A 12,439-nucleotide genomic window follows, 5' to 3' on the forward strand; every position below is an offset into this window, starting at 1 on the left:
GCTTCGCCTGGACATCGACATCCTCCCCGTTCGACGGACTGCCTATTGACTTCGGTTACCTCAGCCACAAGGAGATCCAACCTCTTCCCTAACTCTCTTACATTTCTGCTCGAGAATGTCGAAACACGCCACTCTAATAAAGCCACCCAAATCCCTCCCTCACCATTCTCCTATCGAAAATGTCCTGTCCCTCCTCCCACTCATCGACATCGGACCAGATATATACACCAACGCCCGGCCTCTATGGCACCCTCCTGGGGCTCGTGGTATCTTTGGTGGTGCCGCCATTGCCCAATGTCTCTCCGCTGCTCAAGCGACCATCCCTCCCGATTTCACCGTCCACAGCATGCACTGCTATTTTGTGCTGGCAGGCAACTCTGAGATCCCGATTCTATACCATGTGGAGCGCGTCCGCGACGGAAGGAGCTTCATCACACGCACAGTACAGGCTCGTCAACGCGGCAAATGCATATTTACAACGACTCTTTCCTTCATGAGAGAGGGGAGCGGCGGGAAAGCGAAAGTCGAGCATGCGGTTCCTATGCCCAAGGATGTAACACCCCCTCCAGACACCGACTCGAGTCGAGCCGCCTGGAAAGCCGGCGAATCGGGGGACGACAGGCCCTTCGAGTCCGTTCGTTGCCCAGTCAGTTCTCGCGGCTTACCATCCGATCGCAAATTTCGACATTGGATTCGTGCTTGTGGTCGTATCAGCGACTGTCCGCCGAGCGTGGCGGAGGGGGAACTCAAACAAGGCCAGCGTGCTCACCAGCCCGGCGATAACCATCAAGCACACCTGTCTGCGATCGCATACATGTCCGACTCGTATTTCATTGGCACGGTCGCCCGTGTGCACAATCTCCAGCGCTTCGCAAATCGGAGGAACATCGAGAGAACATTACGGAATTTCAGAGGCTCAGAAGAAGAGCGCGGACAAATGCAGAAATACCTTGAGGACATCGCACGGGAGGAAGCCGAAGAAAACAAGCAATTTGGCGCCACGCCGGAGAAAGACGATCGACGAATCGGTATGATGGTGTCACTTGATCATGCTATCTTCTTCCACAATCCCCGATCGTTCAGGGCCGATGAGTGGATGTTGACCGAGATGGATAGTCCGTGGGCAGGTGATGGGAGAGGTCTAGTCACCCAACGGATTTGGTCCAAGAGTGGTACTCTGATTGCCACCTGCGTGCAAGAGGGAGCTGTACGACTAGCCCAAAATGAGAGTAAGCTATGATAGAGGAGTTAAGGTAGAAGCTGGATCGGATAGAAATGGCCTTGGAGATTGAGATGGGATACACACAGAGAGCCGAGCGATTGGGTAGAGGCGTCGTTGTCGGAGCGAGTTATTGTCTGGCAAGATTTGGCTTGCTCGGCGAGCGAGTATATACCGTTGGCTCTTATCGCTTATGAACGTCTAGAATATTTTTGTGTGCTGTACGCTCAACACTAGCATTACCATCAAAAAGTGTCCTTCCTCCAGCATGCTGTGATCAACCCTTTGGTAGAAGACGTAGCCGTCGCCATTTTTGAGTCCCAAGGGCGAGGATTCAACCCCGTCTTTCCTATAGCATCGCAAAGAGGTCCCAGGATTGCGTCTCATCCTTTCCCTTCCCCTCTCCGCTCTTGAAGCTGGCCATCTTAGATAGAGCCACGCTCAGGATCTTCCCGATCCTGATTCCGTTTTCCGCTTCCAATATCTCTGAGCCGCAGATAAAACGCTCGTCGCCTGGTCCACAGGATCACGGTCAAGCCTCGAGGTTAATTCCCCTGCCAAATCGGGCGTACAAATGGGCCTTGAGTGCCGTAATTTCTTCCTTGATCGACGACAACTCTTCGCCTAGTGACGACAGTTCAGCCTCCAGCTCCTCACTCGCGGATGCGAGCAGTTCTTGCGCATCGGTCAACGAGACGTGCATGAAGGAGTCGCCGATTTTGTATCTACACGGCAAGTAGTTAGTGTAGGGCGAGGTGAGAGAAGGGTGAGAACTACGGAATCAAAGCGTCTTCGTCGGCCAGCTCGAGTTCCGTTGATACTTCTTCGAGATCTTCTTTGTCTTTCTGCAACCATGGAATATCAGAATGTAGTCGAATGGGAAATGTAACGACGACAGTAAAGGAAAGAACGCGAGCTTTCTTCGCTGAAATGATTCCACCGAAAGCCACAACCATGACTTCGCCCCATCAAAGAGGTGATCTGGAGTCCGACTCACCTGCTTGGCGCTTAGTTCTTCTTCAAGCACTTTACTGCGATTGTGCAGTCTGGAGAATGTGTTGATTTTGTCCTGGTCTTCTTTGGTGACTTCTGCGTCGGTCGATTCTGATTCTTCCTCTTTCGATAGCTGAGAACGGAAGTTAGTTGAGTAGTTATCAGCCAGGGCTACGGATCGAGAAGGAGTCAAATTGGATGACTTACTACTCTTCTGGACAACATATTGAAGGATTCCTTGATTCTAGCGCAAACGGGATTTATGGTGTGGTACACCGAAATCTTAGCATCTGCTTCTCTCGAACCAAATCCAAGTGACGAATAAGACAGAGCAGAGAAACGAAAAGAAAGGCGAAGAAATTGTATCGTCAAATTGAAGAGATGGTGGAGCGGTCAGATATCTGCAAGGCTCTGACCTCGGCTACGGCGGGATCTTGGCATTATAGCGGAGCGTTATGGGCCCCAATGCAGATACCGCGGAGCATATACCGGTACGGATGCAAAACTTTGAACGTCACTCACTTGGTCCGTTCATTATTCTTCCTCTCTGTATATCTTTACTCACCTTTGCTTCGATACCCAGTATCAAGAATGTCGTCATCGAGGACGAATGAATCGAACACCCCTGCGTGTTGGAATCAAGATCATGCCCTGGCGCTCTCAGGCTGCCTGGCTGTTATCCCTTTCGGATGTTTATTACTCAGCCTACCCTGTCTTACCTACCAGCAGGACAAGCGCATATCTGGAAACCGCAGTCCCAAGCTTCATTTGTCTAGTTCCTGAGACTTACCAAGTCTCCTTCGAACGATATGTGAGGGGGGAATGTCTTAGTCACCAATCTCCAATCTAATCCAAGGTGGGAAGCTGTTGGTGGCGTTTCTCGTCGTCATGGCGAGGCTCCCAGCCCTGTACCAATAAAGTATTGACCACGTGGATCTTCCACGGCTCGTTACAGCAAGTGATATATGCATTACGAACCTGGGTTATATATACTCGAGTCCCCATGGACCATAAAACGTCTCTCCAAACTCACGGGTTTGGGAATACCAACCACTTCGTTCGGCTTCGGTATTCGATCTAGCTCTGAAGTCGGTCAACATCTCTAGAGTCACCGCCGCCATGAGCATGCAACGTAAGGCTGCACAATGAAAACGTATAGCGACAACTCTCTAAGATGAATTCCTGATCAGCGAAATATTCGTTCGAGAGGCTGGATAAGGACAAGGCCGGTCCGTTTAAACCAGATGCAACGAACTTACCTGACCTCTAAAAGTCCTTCTCATCGTCGACCACCAACTCGGTCTCCTCCAACTGGTCAAGGATTATACCACTGCTGAATTCCGAAACAATGTCCTCGCCCACGCCGAGTTGGGCAAGCTCTTCAACCTGCCAACCATCTTGACAACATCTGCAGAGACAGGTAATTCCCCCCAATCCCATCAATCCTCTGGACTGGAGAAATCATCTTTGATTCCGAATTGCAGGACCCAATGGACCGCTCCCCAAAGAAATCATCGATATGTATCCTGATGCCCCATTTATCAAACGAAATGGCGAAGTCAACGCGTGGGACAACCCGGACTTCAGAGCCGCGGTCAAAGCAACCGGTCGCACACAGGTCATTCTGGGTGGCATTGTTACAGAAGTTTGTCAGTGCCGTCTCACTCAAATTTATCAAAGGTGATATGTGACGAAATTTGACAGTTCATGGCGAACAGGCACCATGTTCCTCGCCCTTTCGCTCAGAGAAGCCGGATACTCCGTCTGGGCCAACACGGAAGCCAGCGGCACGGCGACACCCAAGCTCGCTGAGGACGCGAATCGAAGAATGGAAGGCGCCGGTGTACATTTGGTCTAACTCCCCAACACCCAGACCGGACAACGCGAATCCCCTTCTTTTCTTTTATTTGTATCGACTGACCATTTTCCACTTTCTGCAGACCGGTATGTTCGGCATCGCCATGTTTCTCATGAAAGATTGGAGAAATACCCCTGGCACGGCTGAAGTACTGCCTTTCTTGGACAAGGTATGTCGAACCAATAACATCAACCTCGGAGTGATGTGTGCCTCCTCATGGGATAGATATGGCTGATGCGTTTGTGAACCAGTACTTCCCCGCGTACGGCGTCGTGGCTAGAGCTCACGGCTCCGCAAAGGTTTCTGGAGACATTGTCCCTGGCGAGCAGCAGCTTTTGGGATAGGAATGCGTATGGAGAGTCGGTATTGGTCGAGTTTTGAAGCAAGGCAAAGCAAAGCCAAACCATCATTTTGGGCTGACAGAAGCATGGATTTGGAGTCGAGGGAGAGACACGCAACATCAAGGCTGCAAGGGAATGGCAGATACTAGTCCAGGCGCAATTTCGACCAGAATCCAGCTAAATAAGCGAGATGCAAGATCATTGAAAAGGGGAATACACTTTGCGAAATCAATCAAAAGGGAAAAATGAACGGGTCATTCCCTTCTTTTCTACACCCCTTTCGCCTTGCATTTTCGACCCGTATCCTTTATTATTCTACAAAAAATCCTTTCAACCCCCCCCCCCAAGAAAAGGGGCTCTTGATCATACAGCACTATACCCGCCTCTTGGGCCACCGCCAGACACCGTGTCCACGACTTTTCTGGACACATCTTTGACGAGATATGGGATGTCTCGAATCGTGTCTCCGTGAGGGAGCAAGTCCCAGCCACGGGCTCCATAACGGTTGTAGTTGAGCCAGGAGCCGAAGATCAGATATGCCGCAATGCCGAGGAATGCACTGTCACAAGGATTAGTATCGATGCAAGAATAATGCAAAAGGAAACCGATTGAGTCGTACATCAAGACAAACCAAGTGAAGAAACCCCAGCCGCCCTTCTTCGCCTCATCGCTGTTCGCATAATCCTCACAGGCGTACTTTGTTCTCCAATTCAGACGGAGAACCTTCATCTGCTCTTTGCCTTCAACTTGCCCGTAGCTGACAAACGTCAAACTGGGCGCATTTGGTTTCTCCTCGCTGTCATCCCCATCTCGCTTTCTCTTCATTTCGTTGCCTGTCCTGTCCCTATCACACTGCAATTGAATAACGGCCCTCTGCTTCATTTTGTTATAGTAGCCACCATTGAGCTCTATTTGCAACCCATCAGCACTCGCATCCTGCATCTTCAGTCGGGACACTTTGGGATCGAGGCTCTTTCCAGTACTGGAGTCGAAATTCCCAGCTACAGGAATAACGTTTTCGACTTCGACATGTTTTTTGTCCGGATCATCGGCCGGATTCCAAGATTGCACTACTCCGCAGACTGTGTACGGCGCATGAGCCTCTTTTATCTTCACGTCCGTGGATCGTGTCACTTACCTCGCGTTCCCTGTGGACACTGATCCGAATCTTTAATTCCTTGGATCTTCTTCAAAGGTGCGCACAGATCAAGTGTCCAAGTAGTGTTATATTCTGCAGGGGGTCTGGAGGTGTCGTGCACTGACAGAGAATGACGACCTGCGAGTTTGGACAGATCAAACTTTTTCCCGTCCACCCGGATATGTTGGCAGTCTATCGATACCGCAGCCGCGAGATGCAGGAGTAGTAAAGGGATAGATAATAGGGACGCTGTGGTGGACTTCATGGTTCCGAATTTGTAGAAGATGTTGAGGATGGGACTAGTCGCTTTCGAGATCGCGTGAACAGTGAGGAGAAAGAATCGCAGGGGCTCAGGAATCGAAGGGCGCCAAAAGAGTGATAAGACGAGGATAAGGTGGTCGAGTACAGTAGGCAGATGCCTTTGGAATCGCGGGGGGAAGGAAATCGGATGTTGATCAATACCATCTGCCTGCGAGTTGGCGGATGGAGCATCAGCTGCGAGGGACCGAGATGCGGGCTTGCCAAGAATTCAGTATCAATCCGTTCTAGGATATATTCTATGCCGCCTTAAGCAAGGTCTCTCATAACGTCGTCTTGAGTGGTAGCTATTCCACTCATTCTCGACCTTGAGTGGTCTCAAGAGCTTGGTAAATGACATTCCATCACTTGGAGGTTCTGAGTTCATCGTTTACATAGAGTATGATTTCAATATTGAGAAATAACATTCAGACTTCCACGTGGGTTCTTCAACTAAAGCGGCAAGGGTATCCCCCGATCACAGTTCTCCAGCCTTGGAAGCGGGTACAAATGCTTCCTGCTGCAAAAGATATACATGCTTCGCTCTTCAGTTTTCGCCGTTCTATTCTTTTCGAGCTGGCAAAAGTCGGTCATATATCGGATCAAGTTGGTCCGAGAATAGCCAACCTGCGCATGAGACGACCGAGGAGGCGAACAAGGGCAACCTAGCTGACCACTGTGAGTAATGCCAGGTCAAGAATTAAGCAAGCGCTCGGTTGAGGTAAATGTTCTTTGTCTATGGGATGGACGCCGTTATCAGGCTGGGCCATATGATTACTTTTTTTGATTGTAAACTGTTAACAACTTGCACAGGATTCTCTGAGCACGCCCGTATGAGCTACAACCTTTGAACAGGAAGATAATACAATACGTATCAAAAGAGCGAGAGATAAAACGATGTTTGCATTTCAGGGCTCACCCGTAACTGGCCATGGCCTCTTGAATGCCCCTAAGATCTGCCGATTTCGTGGAGTGACCAACGGTGAGATCCATGAGTCAGCCCACGTGTGAAATGAATCCCGTAAGCACCCCAAGGGTCGCATTAGACTTCGTCGCATCTCGTTTTAAGGGCTGAGTATGCGGGGCCCAAGTTGCCAATAGGGCCCGAGAGGAAATTCACTCCGGCTTGTTCTCCGCCGAGAACCGGGGCATAATACGAGCTAGTACAGTTGCAGCGCTGGTGGCTAGTAATCGTTGGAAAGTGAAAAAAGGGGGCTCGACGACAAACGGACTTTCTGCTGACATCCTCCTGTCATCATAATATTTCCATCTTGCGAAGACTTCGGAAAGTCACGAATTGCGGTATTCAAGCAGGGGAGAGAAAAGCTGCGTTCCAAAGGATAATGGAGTACTCCATCGCCTTTCGACCAGCGAAGCAGGAAGAGGATGATTTGCTATCCAGGATACTTGCCAATGCATTTCTGCCTCTCTGGTAAGTGCATCTTGACCTCCAGTGGGTTCGAAATGGAGGAGCACTTACTTCATGGAGGAATCACAATTGGTTTCACGGCGTGTCGGAGCCGCTAGATCCTGTCACCATTGGCAACTTCGGCAGTACACCTCCACCGATGACAAGACATCAAAATTCTCGAATTCGATTTTACAGGAGTTTGATAAGGCTGGTGAGGTTGTTGGACGGACCAGTCATGGTTGCTGAGGTCTCTGCTTCGGAAAACGCCAATGACACGGCAAAGGAGATCGGAGCCGTTCTTCTCTGGCTCCCTCCCTCAAAACGACTTGGTCCTTTCGATGTCTTGAAGCTATGGCAATCTGGATTGTTGTCATTGACTTTGCCCTGGCACTATGGCCCGACGGGACTCTATCGCATTGAGATGGTCTTCGAGTCCAATATCCAGTCAATGTGGGCAAAAACTCTCCCCGACTTACCTCCTAATGGCTGGAAGGAACAGGATTGTGGGTTTGTGCAGATGCTTGCAAGTAATCCCAAATATGCGGGCAAGCGTTTTGCATCGGCACTGCTGAAAGACCAGATTGAACAGCATTTTGCGCAATATCCTGATCGGCCCGTCATCTTGGATACAACCACGCTTCAAGGTATTCGGGCATACGAAAAACTTGGCTTCAAACTTCTTAGCGAAACTCCTGTCAACACAAAGACAGATGCAAAAGGGATCCGATTGAAGGCAGATGCAAGTGAAGAAGTCAAACGACAAGCCAGAGAGACGTGCATCCAAAGAGTTATGGTAAAGCTCCCTTGAGGGAGCAGCTATATACCGAACAAATAGGGCATACTGTGTGGCAGGCGCGTCAAAGGGCTGGCCGAGAGGATTCTCTTGATATCCAGAGCCGCTGGGGGGAGGGCCTCGCTTGCCGGTACCGGCCCATCAAGACCCTTGGTTTCATATCGGCTCTCAACTTCGTTTATGCTCCGTGCACAGTTTACAAAGAGCAATGCCATCCAGGGTAAGAAGTATTCAACGAATCTGGTTCTGATTGTGGAACCCACCCAGTAGTATCCTTTCCCAATGATCTCGGTCTCTTTTGTGGATGAGCCACATAGACGACTTTCAAAGGCCTTCGGAGGTCTTTGCTCTCTCCCCTGGTAGTAGAAGGATGGGAACGTCTGCGGTCTGAGCCCTGACTCCGAGCTTGGTCGAAAGGAGGCCAGACGTGGTCTCTCGGGGCCATATTGGATGGAGAAGTGATCGTTTTCGGAGTACTTGGGTCAACGCATAGGGCAATGCGGATCTGAACAGGGAGCTGTCTGGTTGTGCAGAGTAGAATTCTAGCAGGTCACAAGCTACTTCGGGCGCGATGATTCTTTGAAGAAACAGTAATATAGGTTCAAGGCATCTGTGAGGACGAAAAGAATATGCTTGTGCTTGCAAAGACCGAAGATTATTCAGGTCTGGCTCGGGGATGTTAATCAACCGTGTAGTGCTGAACGACGAACCCCGGTGCTTGAATCGATCAAGGGTGCTGTAGGTGTTGATGGGCTCCTCTATGTCATGAACGACAAAGCTGGTACGTCGGGCGACGCCATTGGCAGTCCCTGCTCGATCTGTCGTTACTCTGACAGCAGATTGTCCTCCATATTGCCTCCGTCTCTGAGATGCTCGTCCATGATGTCAAACAATGATTTGGATGCGTTCGGAAAAAGAGACCTCTCAATGCAGAGAGGTCAATTTCAGCTTTGAAAATCCGCCGTCAGCGACACATTCAATTTGGCCTGAATGGTGATCATCCTTAATCATCAGTCTGTTTCCCTTTTGACAGGATGAGGCGTCAACCACAGCAGGGACTTGTGGTCCTTTGCCGCGACTATTTCTGCACAATGGACGCGGGGTTGCTTCCACGCTCAGAAGTTCCGAAGCAAGTGAGGAGTTGCTTTCCATCGTGGGAAACGAAGACAAGAGATGACTGGCTCGGCAGTGCGATGTCGAGATCAACAGCACCGATCAACCCAGGACAAGGGACACATTTCATCTCGCGCGACAGGACCAGCAGGGGCACCATGTGGACGATGATTTCCAATTCCATCCTTGGACGGAAGTCAGCCCTACCTACCAAGTAACCTCAAATACTAAGGACTTCTTATCAATCCTTTCTCTAGATATCTACCCTCATCCCTAATAAACAGTTCAAAGGAATCTTGCAACCAAAGCCAACTCGCGACGTTAGAGAATGTACGCCCACAAGACGCATTAGGCAGCTCAAAACTGCGTCGACAAGTTCTAGTCAATTTGTTTCCAGCCGCCGAACGGAAATTCTGCAAGAGACCAGTCTAACAGTAGGCTATGCTTTGGGAGTCATGATTTGCCTGGATTGAGTAATAGGTTACAAAATTCTGGATCTGCTGATGTCGATGCCCAATTCCGGGCATTCCGTTCGAAAGGGCATTTCTAGCATGAAATTCTTGGACCAATTAGCATCATGTCACGACATTGCGATCCGAGGCACGCTCCTTCACACCATTTCATCTCCTCGGTAGATATTCCTCGGCGCCCATCATGCAAGAATTGGCATGAGGGGATCCAAGAAACGACAAAAGGTCAAGCAAGCTACCTGGGAAGTATACTAGAAAGACGAAGATACCCCAGATTTTCTGTGCCATGAAGCGGGTCCGTTACTCCGCACATTTGACGATGCCGTACCCAAAACCTTACCAGGCTTCTCCACACAGTTGAAACCATGTGGTCCATTTCCCGTCCCCATAGGCGTATAACATAAACAGTGGATTTCGCGGGAACTTCGGATTGAGGGTGCCTGGTGACCCTGAATTGAATTCTCCGGCAATGTACTCCTCATCCTGGCAATGCCACGCAACGATGAAGTCTCGACTAAGCAAATGAGTTCTTGCTTTAAACTTGGCGGCAGGGTAACGTTGAATCTGATTGATGAGGCGGAATTGCCATGAAGAGGGGTAGGAAGTGGAAACGTCGACATGGCAGTCTAAGTCCCCAGACTCAAGCCGCCAAGTGTCTTGGTAGGGAGTCTCATGCTTGGGAAAAGGATTTGTATAGGCTGGGCGACTCGTTGAAATACGAGGCATAAGAGTTATAAGGGCGGACGTCTTCGAGTGGTGGACCAGTATTCGCGCTGTCGCTCAAAAGAGGACGCGGTTGGAACCATTATCGTCCTCAGAGTTGAATCCGTTGCTCGCTTTCCAAGCTCCTCTCTCGCGCTCAAATCAAGTCTTACATACTGAAAGTTATGTCCTCCTCCGACCACGAAAAAGGGGATGGCCCTGCTGAAGCGAAGTACGAGGCTGCCGCTCATGAGCAACCGATTCTTAACGGCGACGTGCCGTCTTACGACCACCATACCGAAAGCAGACTGATGCGCAAGGTTGATTGGAGATTGCTTCCGATCCTAGGAGCCTTGTACTCGATTGCACTCATTGACCGTGTCAATGTCAGTCAGGCGCGCTCTCCTCATGATTCAGGAACTAAAACTCACGACGCAGATATCAAACGCCAGAGTCGCTGGCATGGGAGTCGACCTTAATCTCCAAGTTGGCAATCGATACACCACTGCTCTGGTCGTCTTCTTCATCCCATATTTCATCTTTGAGGTGTGATAAAAACCCCCCCATTGACATCGAAGATCGATATCTAAGCTAGTAGTAGCTGCCATCCAATATTGTTCTTCGCAGAGTGGGAAGCGCCAACTGGCTGTCATTCATTGCTTTCTCTTGGGGTTGTGTTATGATCGGCCAAGTACGACCCTCAAGAGCATTCTCTCTCTTATGTTTTGGCTGACATTTGTAAAAGGGCTTCGTGAAGTCCTACGAGGCTCTGGCTGTCTGTCGAACACTCCTTGGGTTTTTCGAAGCGGGTGAGTGAGTGTCTAATCCTTTCGGCTCATCGTAACTGATATACGGTAGGTTTCTTTCCAGGTTGTGTTTATTTAGTTTCGTGCTGGTACGTTCGCTACGAGGTCCAGAAGCGGTATGTTTAGGGACCTTTTTGATCATATGGGAGTTCTGGAGCTGATTCCCACAGACTGGCTTTTTTCTATCTCCTATCGGTCCTGGTCGGTGGATTTGCTAATATCCTGGCGTACGGCCTCATGCAAATGGAAGGTGTGGGCGGACAGAGAGGATGGCAGTGGATCTTTGTATAAGACAGTGTTAAGCCCAAAAATGACTACCGCTGACAATTCTCAGATCATCGAAGGTCTTCTCACCGTCCTTGTTGCAGCTGGGGCGTGGTTTGTCATTGTCGATTTTCCGGACAAGGCGGAAAAGAAAGGACTCTTGACACATGAACAGGCGGCCTTCATCGCCAGACGAATTGAGGTGGATAGGGGTGATGCAGTTCCAGATCCTCTCACTTGGGAAAAGTTCTTCCATCACCTCAAAGATATTAAGCTTTGGATATTGTACGTCATGGTGATGACCCCTGCCTTCGAATGCTGACCCCCCGTTAGCGCTACCTTATTCATGTCGTCAACGATGCCTGCCTACGCTTTTGCATACTTCACCCCGGTTATCATTCGAGTAAGGCCGAATTTCTGAACGTCAAGATACCAGAGTTAATCAACTACAGGGGATGGGATATACTGCCGGAATCGCAAACGTGCTTTCTGCTCCTCCCGTGGTCTCAGCGGTGATCACGGCCCTGGCTTTCGCATGGCTGGGAGACAAATACCATATTCGTGCTCCAATCATTGCGACCCAGGCCATTATCTGCATCGTTGGCCTTATGATCACCGCCTACCACGACAGGAACGGGGTTCGGTATTTTGGTATCTTTCTTGGAATCGCCGGTTGCCAAGGCAATATTCCTGCGGTTCTCGCCTATCAATCAAACAATATCCGTCTGCAAAGCAAGAGATCTGTCGGGTCAGCACTTCAGATTGGGTTTGGGGCAATTGGCGGAATCATCGCTTCGACGGCTTTCTCGGAGCACGAGGCTCCTACATACAGGAGCGGACTCTGGGCCACAGCGGCCTTACAGTTCTGGATCTTGGGCTGCTTGTGTGCTACGTCGTGGTATTTCTGGAAGAAGAATAAGGAGTTTGATAACGGCACATTGAGCAAGCCAATTGAAGGACAGGAAGGTTTCAAGTATACTCTCTGAATACATGGCTTGAAATTGACAAATATGACACGTCCATGCATCGTGGCC

The 12,439-nt window shown here is 49.9% G+C and overlaps 6 protein-coding genes across 6 annotated transcripts; 4 read left to right on the forward strand and 2 right to left on the reverse strand.

Annotated features, from left to right (window-relative positions):
* Positions 1-115: 115 nt before the first annotated feature.
* Z518_01975 (acyl-CoA thioesterase II) lies at positions 116-1,240 on the forward strand (the record flags this gene model as incomplete). Its single annotated transcript, XM_013419004.1, has 1 exon — positions 116-1,240. The coding sequence occupies one exon, from the start codon at positions 116-118 to the stop codon at positions 1,238-1,240; it is 1,125 nt and encodes a 374-aa protein (XP_013274458.1).
* Positions 1,241-1,751: 511 nt separating this feature from the next.
* Z518_01976 (uncharacterized protein) lies at positions 1,752-2,437 on the reverse strand (the record flags this gene model as incomplete). The annotated part of the gene is made up of 4 exons (XM_013419005.1): positions 1,752-1,944; positions 1,997-2,064; positions 2,217-2,345; positions 2,420-2,437. The coding sequence occupies 4 exons, from the start codon at positions 2,435-2,437 to the stop codon at positions 1,752-1,754; spliced, it is 408 nt and encodes a 135-aa protein (XP_013274459.1).
* Positions 2,438-3,331: 894 nt separating this feature from the next.
* Z518_01977 (uncharacterized protein) lies at positions 3,332-4,414 on the forward strand (the record flags this gene model as incomplete). Its single annotated transcript, XM_013419006.1, has 7 exons — positions 3,332-3,344; positions 3,403-3,441; positions 3,486-3,632; positions 3,697-3,861; positions 3,931-4,064; positions 4,153-4,239; positions 4,322-4,414. The coding sequence occupies 7 exons, from the start codon at positions 3,332-3,334 to the stop codon at positions 4,412-4,414; spliced, it is 678 nt and encodes a 225-aa protein (XP_013274460.1).
* Positions 4,415-4,774: 360 nt separating this feature from the next.
* On the reverse strand, positions 4,775-5,814 carry Z518_01978 (uncharacterized protein; the record flags this gene model as incomplete). Its single annotated transcript, XM_013419007.1, has 3 exons — positions 4,775-4,970; positions 5,031-5,493; positions 5,550-5,814. The coding sequence occupies 3 exons, from the start codon at positions 5,812-5,814 to the stop codon at positions 4,775-4,777; spliced, it is 924 nt and encodes a 307-aa protein (XP_013274461.1).
* A 1,375-nt stretch (positions 5,815-7,189) lies between these two features.
* Positions 7,190-8,065, forward strand: Z518_01979 (uncharacterized protein; the record flags this gene model as incomplete). The annotated part of the gene is made up of 2 exons (XM_013419008.1): positions 7,190-7,278; positions 7,336-8,065. The coding sequence occupies 2 exons, from the start codon at positions 7,190-7,192 to the stop codon at positions 8,063-8,065; spliced, it is 819 nt and encodes a 272-aa protein (XP_013274462.1).
* A 2,455-nt stretch (positions 8,066-10,520) lies between these two features.
* Positions 10,521-12,391, forward strand: Z518_01980 (uncharacterized protein; the record flags this gene model as incomplete). Its single annotated transcript, XM_013419009.1, has 9 exons — positions 10,521-10,721; positions 10,774-10,881; positions 10,937-11,026; positions 11,081-11,144; positions 11,194-11,257; positions 11,312-11,426; positions 11,476-11,690; positions 11,739-11,808; positions 11,858-12,391. 9 exons carry the CDS (start codon positions 10,521-10,523, stop codon positions 12,389-12,391), a joined length of 1,461 nt encoding a protein of 486 aa, XP_013274463.1.
* Positions 12,392-12,439: the final 48 nt, after the last annotated feature.

Source organism: Rhinocladiella mackenziei (assembly GCF_000835555.1).
Source record: "Rhinocladiella mackenziei CBS 650.93 unplaced genomic scaffold supercont1.2, whole genome shotgun sequence".
Lineage (NCBI taxonomy): Eukaryota > Fungi > Ascomycota > Eurotiomycetes > Chaetothyriales > Herpotrichiellaceae > Rhinocladiella > Rhinocladiella mackenziei.